This window comes from Hemitrygon akajei, chromosome 1 (assembly GCF_048418815.1).
Source record: "Hemitrygon akajei chromosome 1, sHemAka1.3, whole genome shotgun sequence".
NCBI lineage: Eukaryota > Metazoa > Chordata > Chondrichthyes > Myliobatiformes > Dasyatidae > Hemitrygon > Hemitrygon akajei.
The window spans coordinates 2,172,048-2,189,500 of NC_133124.1; the positions used below are offsets into that span (position 1 = coordinate 2,172,048).

At 44.2% G+C, this 17,453-nt stretch overlaps 1 protein-coding gene across 2 annotated transcripts in view; it reads left to right on the plus strand.

Moving 5' to 3' along the window:
* LOC140741428 (CDK5 and ABL1 enzyme substrate 1-like) overlaps positions 1–17,453 on the plus strand; it is a 253,629-nt gene that overhangs the window by 168,089 nt on the left and 68,087 nt on the right. The window contains exon 4 of one of the 2 annotated variants that reach the window (XM_073071649.1): positions 1,195–1,272. The exons of the other annotated variant lie outside the window; for it this stretch is intronic. Coding sequence (XP_072927750.1) covers positions 1,195–1,272 — 78 coding nt within the window. The remainder of the gene's footprint in view (positions 1–1,194; positions 1,273–17,453) is intronic. 2 annotated transcript variants of the gene reach the window in all.

Below are 17,453 nucleotides of genomic sequence, written 5' to 3' on the forward strand. Positions count from 1 at the left end.
AGATAAAGAAAATATACTTAGTAATTAAAGTATTGATATGTAATATAATGCGCATAATACCAGCAAGTATTTACAATCTACAGAGCATTATAAAAGTGACAAAGCGTTTACGGCCAGTTGCAGTGATGGGGTATTAGATAGAGAGGGATGGGTGGCAAACTAGAATGGTTGATCAGATTCACTACCTAGAGGAATATGTTTTTTAGTTGGTGTGAAGCTTTTGTTTTAGTAGCCCTATGGAACTTTCTAGAAGGGAGCTTTTGGAAAAGGCAGCTTGCAGGGAGGGCAGTGTTGCAGTGATGTTCTGTCTGCTTCTCTGTCCTGGACATAGAAAAATGATCTTTGGAATTGATATAAAACAACAAGGAATGAATGAATGAGGGAGGAGAGAGGTTCGGGTTGAGAGTGGTGCTTTGAGGCTGCAGTAAGGAGGAGCCTTACTGAATAAGCTTTTCCGTGTTTATATGAATGTGAGTGAGTTTCCTGAATAAGGAAGTAGTGTTTGTGGGCAAATTCAGGACAGGGTCCAGTTTTCATTATCCAGCTTTGTACTGGTACATTTAACAATGGCAGAGAAAGGGCTTGAATTGTTTATGTTGTCAGGCAAGGACACAGGCATTGAAACCTGGGAATGAATATGAGGAACAGTTGATGGGTCAGGGTGTCAAAGGTTACAGGGAGAAGGCAGATAGTAAATCCGCTGTGATAAAATGCTGGTGCAGTCTAGATGGGTTGAATGGCCTAATTCTGCTCCTATTTCTTATGGTCACATATTGGTCGGAAAGGACCCCTGTCCTGCCTTCTCCCTGTAACTTTTGATGCCTTGACTTATCAAGAATCTGTTCACCTCAGCTTTAAATATTCCCAATGATTTGCCGTCCACACCCATCCGTGGCAATGAATTTCACAGATTCACCATCCTCCGGTGCATGCAAGTGTTCCCAGATGTTTATGCTGTGGACCCCTTCCATTAACCGAGGTTGGGAAGCCGTGCTGAAGGCTTGATGCATGATACTGGATAATAACATGCACAAACCAATGGTTTATTTTTGGAAATTCGTATAAATCGAGACTCACTGTGTATTGGTGCTGAGATATCTGGTGCTGCTGACATGGAGAAGGTGATTACATTCCTCTGGCTGCTGGATTCCTGAAAGCTAATTGTGAGTAATTTGTTAATCTCTGCTTTTCTAGGATAGTGTTAATCAGCGGCAAGAGGTCCTTCTGCTCGGTGTTCTCAGTAATGCCGTATCAAGACAGCGGTCAGCCTGGGTGAGTAGATTAACAGTCCCCACACCGCATTATATAGGCTCTATCTTCTGCTTTTGTGGCATTTCCTGTGAAAATGCAGACACTTGTTCATTGGTTCTATTGTACGTCTTTATTCTACTGTGAATGGCTGCAAGAAAATCAATTTCAAGTTAGTGTGAGGCCTGCACTGATCGGGGTCGACAGTAAATGTTGCTTTCCAGCTGTTTCCGTGATACACAAGCCAGGGCAGAGCGATATGGAGAGCAAGCTGTTGCCCATGCAGCAGGCTCCCCCTCTCCCCCAAGCGGATGAGTCCAAAGGAACAGCAAAGGCCGATGTAGTTTGGTAGGAGTGGCGTCGCAGGAGTTACCAGAGAGCACAACTGCCATAGGGACTCCACCTCCGGATTTTTCCTTAGGGGTTGAGTCTGTGGTAAGGAAGGCAAATGCAATGTTGGCATTTATTTCAAGGGGAATAGAATATAAAAGCAAGGAGATGATGCTGAGCCTTTATAAACTCTACTTAGGTGGCACTTGGAATATTGTCAACAGTTTAGGTCCCATATCTCAGAAAGGATGTGTCGTCATTGGAGAGAATCCAGAGGAGATTCACAAGGATGATTCTGGTAATATGAGGGGTGTTTGGCAGCTTTGGGCCTGTACTCACTGAAATTTAGAAGAATTGGTGAGGATTTCATTGAAACCTACTGAATATTGTAAGGACTGAATAGGGTAGGTTCTTGATTCCCTGGCAAATCAAGAACCTATCTATCTCTGCCTTCAATGCACCCAGTGACTTGGCCTCCACAGCCGTTCCTAGCAACAAATTCCACAGATTTACCATCCTCTTAGTAAAGTATTTTCTCTGCATCTCTGTTCTAAAAGGGCGTCCTTCAGTCCTGAAGTCATACCCTCTTGTCCTAGACTCCCCTACCATGGGAAATAACTGTGCCTTATCTAATTTGTTCAGGCCAAATTTTAACATTTGGAATGTTTCTATGAGATCCCCCCCCTCCCCCATTCTCCTGAACTTCAGGGAATACAGCCAAAGAACTGCCAGACATTCCTCATACAGTAACCCTTTCATTCCTGGAATTATTCTCATGAATCTTCTCTGAACCCTCTCCAATGCCAGTATATCCTTTCTAAAATAAAGAACCTAAAGCTGCATACAGTACTCCAAGTGTGGTCTTACCAGTGCCTTATAGAGCCTCAACATCACATCCCTGCTCTTATATTCTATTCCTCTAGAAATGAATGCCAACGTTGCATTCGCCGCCTTCACCACCGACTTAACCTGGTGGTTAACCTTTAGGGTATCCTGCACAAGGACTCCCAAGTCCCTTTGCACCTCTGCGTTTTGAATTCTCTCCCCATCTAAATAATTGTCTGTTTATTTCTTCCACCAAAGTACATGACCATACACTTGCCAACATTGTATTTCATTTGCCACTTCTTTGCCCATTCCCCTAAACTATCTAAATCTCTGCAAGCTCTCTGTTTCCTCAGCACTACCTGCTTCTTTGTATCATCGGCAAATTTAGCCACAAATCCATTAATCCCGTAGTCCAAACCATTGACATACATCGTAAAAAGCAGCGGTCCCAACACCGAACCCTGTGGAACTCCACTGGTAACCGGCAGCCAGCCAGAATAGGATCCCTTTATTCCCAATTTCTGTTTTCTGCCAACAGGCCAATGCTCCACTCATGTTAGTAACTTTCTTGTAATTCCATGGGCTCTTATCTTGTTAAGCAGCCTCCTGTGCGGCACCTTGTCAAAGGTCTTCTGAAAATCCAAGTACACAACATCTACTGCATCTCCTTTGTCTACCCTGCTTGTAATTTCCACAAAAAATTGCAGTAGGTTTGACAGGCAGGATTTTCCTTTCAGAAAACCATGCTGGCTTTGGCCTATCTTGTCATGTGCCTCCAGGTACACCGTAATCTCATCCCTAAATATCGATTCCAACAACTTCCCAACCGCTGTTGTCTGGCTAACAGGTCTATAGTTTCCCTTCTGCTGTCTCCCGCCCTTCTCGAATAACGGAGTAACATTTGCAATTTTCCAGTCATCCGGTACAATGCCAGAACATATTGATTCTTGAAAGATCATCGTTAATGCCTCCACAATCTCTCTAGCTACTTCCTTCAGAACCCCAAGGGTGCATTCCATCAGGTCCAGGAGATTTACCCACCCTCAGACCATTAAGCTTCCTGAGCACCTTCTCAGTCATAATTTTCACTGCACCAACCTCACTTCCCTGACACTCCTGAATATCCAGTATATACTGGAGATGTCTTCCACTGTGAAGACTGATACAAAATACACATTCAGTTTCTCTGCCATCTCTGCGTCTCTCATTACAATATCTCCATCGTCATTTTCTATTGGTCTTATATCTACCCTCAACTCTCTTGAATTGAGCTGAATTGAATTGACTTTATTTCTTACATCCTTCACATATATGAGAAGTAAAAATCTTTACGTTACATCTCCGTCTAAATGTGCAATGTGCAATCATAGTAATTTATAATAAATAGAACAGTCAATGTAATATAGAGTACATTTAAATCAGCGTGAGTTCATCAGTCTGATGGCTTGGTGGAAGAAGCTGTCCCGGAGCCTGTTGGTCCTGGCTTTGATGCTACGATACCACTTCCCAGATTGTAGCAACTGGAATAGATTGTGTTTGGGATGGCTTGGGTCCTCAATGATCCTACGAGCCCTTTTTACACACCTGTCCTTGTAAATGTCCTGAATCATGGGAAGTTCACAACCACAGATATGCTGGGCTGTCCACACCACTCTCTGCAGAGTCCTGCAATTGTTCCCATACCAGGCAGTGATGCAGCCAGTCAGGAGGCTCTCAATTGTGTCCCTTTAGAAAGTTCTTAGTATTTGGGGGCTCATACCAAACTTACTAAATCGTCTGAGGTGAAAGAGGTGCTGTTGTGCCTTTTTCACCACACAGCTGGAGTGTACAGACCACGTGAGGTCCTCGGTGATGTGGATGCTGAGGAACTTAAAGCTGTTCATCCTTTCAGCCCCAGATCCATTGATGTCAATAGGGGTTAGCCCGTCTCCATTCCTCCTGTAATCCACAACCAGCTCCTTTGTTTTTGTGACATTGAGGGAGAGGTTGTTTTCTTGACACAACTGTGTCAGAGAGATGACTTCTTCCCTGTTGACCACCTCGTTATTGTTTGAGATAAGGTCAATCAATGTAGTGTCGTCAGCAAATTTAATTAGCAGATTGGAACTGTGGGTGGTGATGCAGTCATTGGTATACGGGGAATAAACGAGGGGACCTGTCGGGCTCCTGTATTGAGAGTCAGAGCGGTGGAGGTGAAAGAGCCCACTGTTACAACTTGCTGGTGATCTGACGGCAAATCCAGGATCCAGTTGCACAAGGCGTGGTCAAGACTGAGGTCTCTGAGCTTCTTGTCGAGCCTGGATGGAACTATGGTGTTGAATGCTGAGCTGTAGTCCAAGAACAGAATTCTCACATAAACATCCTTCTTCTCCAGGCATGTAAGGATGGTGTGTAGAGCAGTGGCTATTGTGTCATTTGTTGATCGGTTGTGTCGGTAGGCAAATTGTAAGGGATCCAGTTTGGGTGGTAGCAGGTTGCAGATGTAAACCTTGACCAGCATCTCAAAGCATTTGCTTATTATTGAGCTGAGTGCGACAGGACGCCAGTTGTTCAGGCATGTTACCTTGGTCTTTTTTGGTATAGTGACAATGGTGGATACTTTGAAGCAGGAGGGCACTCTACACTGAGAGGGAGAAATGAAAAATGTCAGTAAACACGTTTCCCAGTTGTGCTGTGCACATTCTGAGTACTCGCCTCGCAGCCTTGCGCATTAGAAACATCTGCGTACCTCAGCCTCGGAGATGACCAGGTTGCAGGTTGTAGCGGTGGCTTTCCTCTGAGACTCAGAGTTAGCGACATTGAACTGAGCGTAAAAACGATTGAGCTCAACTGAGAAGGAGGCCATGATGTTGGCGGCACCACAACGTTTGGCTTTGAAGTCTGCGATGGTATGGAACCCTCGCCACAAGTCACGTGTGCTATTCCTTTACCGTTTAAGAGAGAGGCAGAAGAAAGGGAACTCTCGGCCAGTTAGCCTGACCTCAACGTTTGGAAAGGTGTTGGAGCCTATTACTAAGGATGGCGTTTCAGGGTAGTTGGGGGCACACGATAAAATAGGACAAAATCAGCATGTTTTCCTTGAAGGGAAATCATGCCTGACAAATCTACGGGAATTCTTTGAGGAAATAACAGGCAGGATAGACAAAGGAGAATCAGTGGCTGTTGTTTATTTGGATTTTCAGAAGGACTTTGACAAGGTGCATCACATGAGGTTGCTTAACAAGATCCTAAAATGGATAATGTTTAAAAATTAATTGTAACATGCTTATTTTAACTTTGGCTAACAAATTGGCATCCATTTGGAGGGACAATACAAACTTCCATTTAGAAAGGCATGAATTGGTGTGGCAGGTAATGTAGTGATTAGCGCAATAACTTTGTAACACGAGCGTTTACCATTGATTCCCCCCACTGTCTGTAAGGAGCTAATTTGTTCTCCCAGGTGCATGTGGGTTTCCTCCAGGTGCTCTGGTTTCCTCCCATATTCCAAAGATGTACGCAATATGATTAGTAAGTTGTGGGCATGCTTCGGTAGGGGCAGAAACTTATGGGCTGCCCTCAGCATATCCATGGTTGCTGTCACAAGCAACGCATTTTCCTGTATGTTTCAAAGTTTCAGTGTATATGCGGCAAATGAAGCTAATCTTTGTCTTCTTCGATCAGACTTCCGCCTGGGTTTATTAAGATGCATCTCATTACTGGAATGGATTTTTTGAGGAGGAGGTGAAGTCAGTTGCAGGAATTTCTGTCTTTATGTTCAATCAGGTGTACTAGTCAAAAGACTCAATGGGCCAAATGGCCGAGTCTTGATTCTGTGCCTTGCAGTCTTATGGTCTCCTAGCTGCTTATTTCTATCCATCAATCTCTGTATGTTTAAGTGATCACATCTATATTAAAAACATTCCTGAGAAAGCGAGTATCCTTCAAACCTTTAATGTTGTTTTGTGACACCAAGCATTTATCAGTATGACATCATTCTGGATCTGTAGACAAAGTAAGCATTAACATTTTGCCTTTGAAACAATATTTAAGTATAATTTAAAACCAAGACCAAAATAACACTTTAATTTGAGGTTTTGATGGGACGTAGTAAGCTGTCATCTTGGCTGTCGTGGCTTGTTTTGTCAGACCCCTCCAAGGGCTGATGTGGTAATGTGATGTGCCACTTCGTGCTTGGTATTGAATCAGCAGAGAGCACAATGGCCCTGTCAGTCAGCAGTGTGTCTGGCGTCTGCAGGGTGGCCAGACCAGTGAAGAATTCATCTCCAGCCTGACATCCTCCAGCATCTGAGCAGTATGTATGAACCCAGTTATTCTGTGAGGTGATCACTTCTGTTCAATTTTTGCCTTTACAGTTCTAAGAAGGTCAAGGATAGTGGAGCGAAAGAGAGTTCTTTTCTACAGAGTTTCAGTTAAATGTGTGAAATGTATCTCAGACACCCCTCAGGCTGTGCTTTGGTTTGCAGGAAGTAAGGTTAACTTCTGGTTTTACATGGAACAACATAAGCAGTGATAGTACCAGAACCCTGTTTTATCTTGCCAGCAGTACATTGCAATACATAATAAGAAAACTACCAATATGCTGTATGTCTGTATGTATACAAAATTAAATAAGTAATGCAAAAAGAGAGCAGAAAAAGAAAAATAGTGAGGTAGTGTACATGGGTTCTTTGTCCATTCAGAAATCTGATGGCAGAGGGGAAGAAGCTGTTTCTGAAGAAGTGTGTGTCTTCAGGCTCCTGTACCTCCTCCTTGATGGTAGCAATGAGAAGAGGCATTATCCTGGGTGGTGAGAGTCCTTGAAGACAGACGTTACCTTTTTGAGGCATCACCTTTTGAAGATGTTCTCGATGTGCTGGGGAGGTTAACGCCCATGATGGAGCTGGTGGAGTTTACAACTCTCTGCAGCTTTGTCCGATCCTGTGCAGTGAACCCTCCCCCCTCCATACCAGACAGTGTTGCAACCTGTGAAGAAAGTAACTCCCAAGTTGCAGGAGGCAGGTGGATGGGTAAATGTCGGCAGAGAGAAGGGAAATGGGTAGCCAGTGGCCATTCCCCTCAATAATAAGCATACTGTTGAGGGGGGTGACTTACCGAGCGGCAAGCTGCAGTGACCGGTTCTCTAGCACTGTGGCCCGGGGGGGGGAGGGGAGAAGAGGACTGCGGTAGTGACAGGGGATTCCAACATTAGAGGAATAGACACAAGATTCTGTGGATGCGATAGAGACCCATGTGGTATGTTACCTCCCACATGCCAGGGTCAGGGTTGTCTTGGATCAGGTCCATGGCATTCTAAAGGGGAATGGTGAGCAGGCAGAAATCTTGGTACATATTGGCACCATTGACATAGGACAGAAATGTGAGGAGATCCTGAAAAGAGATTTTAGGGAACCAGGTAGAAAACTGAGAAACAGGACCTCCGGGGTAGTAATCTCTGGATTGCTGCCTGTGCCACACGCCAGTGAGGGTAAGAATATGTTGATTTAGCAGGTGAATGTGTGGCTGAGCGGGAAGAGGTTCAGATTCATGGATCTCTTCTGGGGGGTATGACCTATACTAAAGGAACGGGTTACACCTGAACCCGAGGGGGACGAATATCCTTTCAGGCAGGTTTGCTAGAGCTGTTGGGGAGGGTTTAAACTAATTTGGCAGGGGATGGGAACCAGAGTGATAAGGCTGAGGCTGAGGATGGTGCTGTTGGTTTACAGACAGAGGCTATGACAATCTTAAGTAACGTGATCGATCATATTTACACCCTGAGAACTGTATGGATACATTCACCCTGAAAAGTGCATAGATAGATAAACCCCGTGATCTGTACAGATACCATAAGACCATAAAATATAGAAGCCAATTTAGGCCATTTGGCCCATCGAGTCTATTCCACCATTTCATCATGGCTGATCCAATTTTTTTCTCAGCCCCAATCTCCTGCCTTCTCCCTGTATCGCTTCATGCCCTGAACAATCAAGAATCTATCAACCTCTGCCTTAAACATACACAAGTACTTTGCCTCCACAGCTGCCTGTGGCAAATAATTCTGCAGATTCACCACTCACTGGCTAAAGAAATTCCTCCTCAGCTCCGTTTTCCATTCAAATTAGTATATCAGAGTATATTAGTTAACCAATCTGAGAGCCTTTATTCAAAACATGTGATCTGAAGAAGCTTCCAGAATCATACAATGAAATGTAATCACTAGCCAGAGAGTAAGACCGAGATAGAGTAGATGTTTCCAACAGTGGAAGATTCTAGGACCAGAGGTCACAGCATCAGAATAGAGAGGAGCGACAATTTAGAACAGAGATGAGGAGGAATTTCTTCTCGTCAGAGGGTGGTAAATCTGAGCCATTCATTGCCACAGGCAGCTGTGGAGGCTAAGTCATTGAGTATATTAAGGCAGGGGTGGATAGGCTCTTGATTAGTCAGGGCATCAAATGTTACAGGGAGAGGAGCAGAAGAATGGGGTGACGATAATAGACTCAATGGACCAAATGGCCTAATTCTGCTCCTTTGTCTTATGGTCTTGTTATCCGAGTGAAATCTGTTTCTGGAATACCCACTGTCAGTGGTACTTGATTATGAAATAACTGGCCTTAATAACAACTGGGCAATGTAATTAATTATCCTTAAGCGTGAGTGTTGAGATTTAATCATTCTCTGTATGTTATCATGTTAAACACAAGCCCGATGTTTTGGGCCAGAGTCGGGAATCTCACGGGAGATTTGCTGACTGCCTACCATGCTGATCCACGGGTTCCCGTCTAGACTAAACAAGAGGAAGTGATTGGATGGCTCTGTAACAGGACTGTGCACTCTTCCTGGATGTCACAGTCAGAGCTCTGCTTTCAAAGCTTCAGAGCCAACAGAAACTGAGTTGTCCACATCACTGTGACCCAAATTCACAGGGTTTTGACCCTTCAAAAATAAGGGGAAGTAGGGAGCAGGGAACACAAACAATGCAAAGCTGTGATCTGCTCAGGAGAAAAACCAGTCAATGCACCGAATAGGATTTAGATGCATTTAAAGAACACTGACTACATTAACTAATCTAAAAATTGCAGAGCTATATACAGTATCTTTAAAACATTACACACACGAAATGCTGGAGGTTCTTAGCAAGTCAGGTGGCATCTATGAAGGCGAATAAACAGTCATCTCATATTCTCGATATCTATTGCTCATAAATTAATATTATTTTTTTCCTCTTTCCTTTTCCATTTGCACAGTTTATAACATTTTTTATACATTGTTTGTTCTCTGTTCTGTTGGTGTGGCCTTCCATTGATTCTATTGTGTTTCTTTTATTTAGAAACATAGAGAACCTACAGCACAATACAGGCCCTTCGGCCCACAAAGTTGTGCCGAACATGTCCCTACCTTAGAAATTACTGGGCTTACCCATAGCCCTGTATTTTTCTAAGCTCCATGTACCTATCCAAAAGTTTCTTAAAAGACCCTATCGTATCCGCCTCCACCACCGTTGCTGGCAGCCCATTCCACGCACTCACCACTCTCTGCATAAAAAACTTACCCCTGACATCTCCTCTACACCTACTCCCCAGCACCTTAAACCTGTGTCCTCTTGTGGCAACCATTTCAGCCCTGGGAAAAAGCCTCTGACTGTCCACACGATTAATGCCTTTCATCATCTTATATATCTCAATCAGGTCACCTCTCATCCTCCTTCACTCCAAGGAGAAAAGGCCGAGTTCAATCAACCTGTTTTCATAAGGCATACTCCCCAATCCAGGCAACATCCTTGTAAATCTCCTCTGCACTCTTTCTATGGTTTCCACATCCTTCTGGTAGTGAGGCGACCAGAACTGAGCACAGTACTCCAAGTGGGGTCTGACCAGGGTCCTATATAGCTGCAACATTACCTCTCGGCTCCTAAATTTAATTCCACGATTGATGAAGGCCAATACACCGTATGCCTTCTTAACCACAGAGTCACTTGCGCAGCTGCTTTGAATGTCCTATGGACTCGGATCCCCCAAGGTCTCTCTGATCCTCCACACTGCCAACAGTCTTACCATTAATACTATATTCTGCCATCATATTTGACCTATGAAAATGAACCACTTCACACTTATCTGGGTTGAACTCCATCTGCCAGTTCTCAGCCCAGTTTTGCATCCTATCAATGTCCCGCTGTAACCTCTGACAGCCCTCCACACTATCCACAACACCTCCAACATTTGTGCCATCAGCAAACTTACTAACCTATCCCTCCACTTCCTCATCCAGGTCATTTATAAAAATCACGAAGAGTAAGGGTCCTAGAACAGATCCCTGAGGCACACCACTGGTCTCCGACCTCCATGCAGAGTATGATCCATCTACAACTACTCTTTGCCTTCTGTGAGCATGCCAGTTCTGGATCCACAAAGCAAAGTCCTCCTTACTTTCTCAATAAGCCTTGCATGGGGTATCTTATCAAATGCCTTGCTGAAGACTATATACACTACATCTACTGCTCTTCCTTTATCAATGTGTTTAGTCACATCTTCAAAAAATTCAATCAGGCTCGTAAGGCACGACCTGCCCTTGACAAAGCCATGCTGACTATTCCTAATCATATTCTACCTCTCCAAATGTTCATAAATTCTGCCTCTTAGGATTTTCTCCATCAACTTACCAATCACTGAAGTGTGAATGCCCGCAAAAAAATGAATCTTAGGATTGTACATGGTGACACATATGCATTTTGAAAATAAGTTTACTTTAAACTTTGACAGAGGGAGGAAACTGGAACACCCAGAAGAAATCCTTGCAGTCACGTGGAGAATATACAAACTCCTGAAAGACAATGGCGGGAATTGAACTCAGGTTGCTGACGCTGTAATATGTTATGCTAACCGCTACACTACTCCCTTGTTTCCCTCGTTAGTTCCATCCCTTTCAATGGAGAATGAGATTTTGAACTTGTTGTGGTTGTAATTCTTCTCAGACGAGTCTGGTCTGTGAGCGCTCGATGCAATGAGGAGCCTGAGACTGTGGTCGTTGAGCAACATTAAGAAGCCCCTGCAGCTGTGGGCTTTGTCCTCTGAGCTGGAGGAACCCTAACACGTTCCACCCTCTGAGTGAAGAGGTCCCCCCTCATGTTCCACTTAAGCTTTTCACCTTTCACCATTAACCCATGACCTCTGACCTTTGACAAGGTCTCACCCAGCGTCAGTGGAAAGCTATGATCTTATTGAATGATGGAGCAATCTCGATGGGCCAGATGGCCTACTCCTGCTCCTATTTCTTAAGTGCAAGGTGTTGCACTTAAGTAGGTCTAACCAGGGTAAGTCTTACACAGTGAACAGTTGGGTACTGAGGAGTGTGGTAGAATAAAGGGATCTGGGAATACAGGTCCATAATTCATTGAAAGTGGTGTCACAGGTAGGCAGGGTCGTAAAGAAAGCTTTTGGCACATTGGCCTTCATAAATCAAAATAAAAGAGGAGATGGGATGCTACGTTGAAGTTGTATAAAACATTTCTGAAGCCTAATTTAGAGAATTGTGTGTAGTTTTGGTCACCTACCTGCAGGAAAGATGTAAACAAGGTTGAAAGAGTACAGAGACAATTTAAAAGGATGTAAATTTTCTGAAAGACCTGAGTTATAAGGAAAAATTAAATAAGTTAGGACTTTATTCCTTGGAGCACAGAAGATTGAGAAGAGATTTGATGGAAGTATACAAAATTATGAAGGAAAAAGCAAGGTAAATGCAAGCAGCTTTTTTCCACTGAGATTGGATGGGACTACAACCAGATGTCATGGGATAAGGATGAAAGGGGAAAAGTTTAAGGGGAGAATGACAGGAAACTTCTTTACTTGCAAGTTTGTTGGAGTGTGGAATGAGTTGCCAGCACAAGTGGTGCATGCGAGCTCGATTTCAATGTTTAAAAGAAGTTTGGATAGGTACATGGATAGGAGGGATATAGAGGGCTGAGGTCCGGGTGCAGGTCGATGGGAGTAGGCAGTTTAAATGGTTTGGCATGGACTAAATGGGCTGAAGGGCCTGTTCTGTGCTGTATTTTTTCTATGACTCCGAAAGTTTCTTCAGATATATAAAGTGGAAACGAGAGGTGAGAGTAGATATCGGACTGCTGGAAAATAACACTGGATAGGTAGTAATGGGGGGCAAAGAAATGGCCAATGAACTGAGTAAGTAATTTGCATCATTGCATCATGTAGGTTTCAATGAGATCCCTTCGCATTCTTCTAAATTCCAGTGAGTATCTCATCCTTAATAACAGACTCCAACACCTTCCCAGCCATTGGGGTTAGGCTAACAGGCCTATAACTTCCTTTCTTTTGCCATCCTTGCATGAGGGTTCCTAACCCTTCTTAAAGACTGGAGTGACATTTGCAATTTTCCGGTCCTCCAGGACCATTCCATGATCAAGTGATTGTTGAAAGATCATGACCAATGCATCTGTTATCTCTTCAGCAACCTCTCTCAGGACTCTGGGATATATCCACCTGGCCCAGGTGACTTATCCACCTTAGCACTTTTGAGTTTGCCTAGCAGTTTTTCCTTTGTAATAGCAATGGCACTCACTCCTGCTCCCTGACACTCATGGACCTTTGGCACACTGCTAAAGTTCTCATTAAGTTTATCTGCCATTTATTTTTCTCCCATTACTACCTCACCAGCATCATTTTCCAGTCGTGTTGGCAGGTTGTTGAGCTGGCGGTAACAGTTTTCCAATGGCACAGAGACCTGCTGGAGCTGGTGGTCTCCCGGGGACTCCGTGCAACGCACTGTGGTCAGTGCATGAGCTGGTGGGGGCTGGCTGTTTTGGGGTTACAACGACATTGTGGGTGCTGTGTGAATGTTTTTGTTGGCCTGGCTGTAGGCAGGACGCGGAGCTATTCGTGCACTGCTGTGATGGGCCCCCATCCAGCAGTACCTGGTATGGACCCTGGTATGGGGGTACTTACCCCTCCAGAGAAATGGGCTACCTCTCCAAGAAGCTTGGAAGCCACTGGAAGGGGCCGGGAGAGGTGCTGTACCACATCTCGGATGTGTATACCGGGTGCGGTTTCCTCAGTGGCAGAGAGCAACCCTGCTGTACTGGGACCAGCGGACATCACGTTGGCCCTCGACCAGCACCAGGCCAGCGAGGCTGGAGGAAGGAAGTGACACTGCGGGAGCCCTGCTCTTATCTCACCAAACAGTGCTTCCCATGAGGGGCTTCCCCACAGTGCCTGAGGTGGCAGCATTGACCACCGCCGGGACTTTCTGACTCTGTTGTGGACTCTGGTGTTGCTGGGGAGGTGGAGGCAGTGTAGTGCTCCAGGGGTGGGCATAGCCAACAGCACTCCTCCCCATTCCTAATGGCCAGCGCTATTTATTGTTCTTGTTTTCAAATGGGATATTGCTCGGATGTTCAAGTTCATTTATTGTTACATTTTAGCTTGGGTTATACAGCTATTTGCATGGCTGTTTGTGGGTCACCCTGACTGTAAGTGGGCTGTGTAATAAACACCTCCTTGTCTGTATGTGACTGAGTGAGTTCTCTGCCTGGGTCATAGCGCTCGGTCTGTTTTTGTGCTTGTCACAGTAAAGAAGCCATTTGAGATAAAGGAACTCTTTTATCTGTCACCATGGCCTGAATGCTTGCCACAGTATATATATATATATGTGAATCAAGTAAGTAGTGCCAAAACAGAAATAAAAAAAAGCAGTGAGGTAGTGATCATGGTTTCAATGTCCCTTCAGAAATCAGATGGCAGATAGAAAGAAGCTGTTCCTGAATCGTAGAGTGTGTTCCTTCAGGATTCTGTGCCTCCTTCGTGATGGTAACAATGAGAAAAGGCATATCCCAGGTGACAGGGATCTTTAATGATGGACCACTCCTTGAAGATGTCTTGGATGCTATGGGGCTAGTAGCCATGATGGAACTGACTAATTTAACAATTCTCTGCAGCATTCCTTGATCCTGTGCAGTAGTCACCGCCCCCCATACCAGACAGTAATGCAGCCAGTCAGGATGCTCTCCACGGTACATCTGTAGAAATTTTCAAGAGTTTTTGGTGATATGCCAAATTGCCTCAAACTCCTAATGAAATATATCCACTGTCTTGTGTTCTTTACAGCTTTAGGGACCAGTGTGGGTTCTCAGAGATATTAACACACAGGAACTTAAAATTGCTCCTGCTCTCCACTGCTGATCCTTCTGTCAGGACTGGCATATGTTCCCTCATCTTACCCTTTCTGAAGTCCACCATCAGCTCTTTAGGTGGTTGCTGCAACACCGACTAGCTGAGTAATCTTGCTCCTGAATGCCCTCTCACTACCATCTGAGATTAATAGAAACGTAGAAAACCTACAGCACAATACAGGCCCTTCGGCCCACAAAGTTTTGCCGATCATGTCCTTACCTTAGAAATCACTAGGCTTACCCATAGCCCTCTATTTTTCTAAGCTCCATGTCCTTATCCAAAAGTCTCTTAAAATACCCTTTTGTATCTGCCTCCACCACCGTTGCCGGCAGCCCATTCCATGCATTCACCACTCTCTGAGTAAAAAACTTACCCCTGACATCTCCTCTGTACCTACTCCCCAGCACCTTAAACCTGTGTCCTCTTGTGGCAATCATTTCAGCCCTGGGAAAAAGCCTCTGACTATGCACACGATCAATGCCTCTTACCATCTTATACACCTGTATCAGGTCACCTCTCATCCTCCGTCACTCCAAGGAGAAAAGGCCAACTTCACTCAACCTATTCTCATAAGGCATGCTCCCCAATTCAGGCAGCATCCTTGTGAATCTCTTCTGCACCCTTTCTATGGCTTCCACATCCTTCCTATAGTGAGGTGACCAGAACTGAGCACAGCACCTCAAGTGGGGCCTGACCAGGGTCCTATATAGCTGCAAAATTACCTCTCGGCTCCTAAATTCAATTCCACGATTGATGAAGGCCAATACACCGTATGCCTTCTTAAACACAGAGTCAACCTACGCAGCTGCTTTGAGTGTCCTATGGACTCGGACCCCAAAATCCCTCTGATCTTCCACACTGCCAAGAGTCTTACCATAAATACTGGCAACAATAGTCATATCATCAGCAAATTTATAGATGGCATTTGTGTGCCTAGCCACACAATCATGCGTATACAGAGAGTAGAGCAGTGGGCTAAGCACACACCCCTGAGGTGTGCCAGTGTTGATCATCAGTAGAGTGGAGAAGTTGTTACCAATGTGCACAGATTGTGGCTTCTGATTAGGAAGTCAGGGATTCAGTTGCCGAGGGAGGTACAGAAGCCCAGATTCTGTAGTTTATCAATGAGGACTGTGAGAACAATGGTGTTAAATGCTGAGCTATATTTGATGAGCAGAATCCTGACATAGGTGTTTGTACTGTCCAGGTGATCTAGGGCCGCACGGGGAACCAGTGAAATTGTGCCTGCCGTTGTCCTTTCGGGGCGATAGGCAACTTGTAATGGGTCCAGGCCCTTGCTGAGGCAAAAGTTGATGATAGCCAATAGAAGCATGTCATCAGCGTGAATGTGGGTGATACTGGACAATAGTTGTTAAGGCAGCTCACACTACTCTTCTTGTGCACTGATATAATTGTTACCCTTTTGAAGCAGGTGGGAACTTACATCTGTAGCAGTGAGAGATTGAAAGTATCTTTGAACACCCCCACCAGTTTTCAGATCCTTACCAGGTACTCCATCAGGACCTGCTGCCTTGCAAGAGTTCACCCTCTTGAAAGACAGCTTGACATCAGCCTCCAAGACTTGGATTATTGTGAGCAGTTTTGGGCCCCCTTTTTAAGACAGGGTCCAGAGGGGGTTCACCAGAGTTATTTTGGGAATGAAAGGGTTAATGTATGTGGACTGTTTTATGGCTCTGGGCCTGTAGTTATAACCATATAACAATTACAGCACGAAAACAGGCCATCTTGGCCCTTCTAGTCCGTGCCGAACGCTTACTCTCACCTAGTCCCACTGACCTGCACTCAGCCCATAACCCTCCATTTCTTTCCTGTCCGTATACCTATCCAATTTTTTTAAAATCACAAAATAGAACCTGCCTCTACCACTTCTACTGGAAGCTCGTTCCACACAGCTTCCACTCTCTGAGTAAAGAAGTTCTCCCTTGTGTTACCCCTAAACTTTTGCCCCTTAGCTCTCAACTCATGTCCTCTTGTTTGAATCTCCCCTACTCTCAATGGAAAAAGCCTATCCACGTCAACTCTATCTATCACCCTCATTATTTTAAATACCTCTATCAAGTCCCCTCTCAACCTTCTACGCTCCAAAGAATAAAGACCTAATTTGTTCAAACTTTCCCTGTAACTTAGGTGCTGAAACCTGGGTAACATTCTAGTAGATCTCCTCTGTACTCTCTCTATTTTGTTGACATCTTTCCTATAATTCGGTGACCAGAACTGTACACAATACTCCAAATTCAGCCTTACCAATGCCTTGTACAATTTTAACATTACATCCCAACTCCTATACTCAATGCTCTGATTTATAAAAGCCAGCATGAATATTTTTAGCTTCACGTAGTGTTATGGCCAAAGGCTTCAATACAAGATTAAATAATAAAGAGCTTAATGGACATCCCTGTCTAGTACCACGTGAAAGTGAAAAAAAGAGGACCTGAAATTATTAGTAATAACAGTGGCAATAGGATTCTTGTAAACCATTTGAATCCACCTATTGAAATTATTACCAAAACCAAATTTTTCTAGTACTTTAAACAAATATGGCCACTCAACTCTATCAAATGCCTTTTCTGCATCGAGAGAGATAACAAATTGGGGTTGTTTAGATAATGATGAATATATAATGTTCATCAATCTCCGAACATTGGAGAAAGAGTAACGGCCTTTAATAAAGCCCGTTTGATCCATAGAGATGATTTTAGTTAAAAGATTTTCCAAGCAGTTAGCCATTATCTTAAAGAGAATTTTTGCATCCATATTTAATAGCAAAATAGGTCAATATGATGAACATTCAGTAGGATCTTTATCTTTCTTAAGGATTAAGGAAATAGAAGCTTCATAAAAAGAAGGTAAACTACCCTTCTCAAA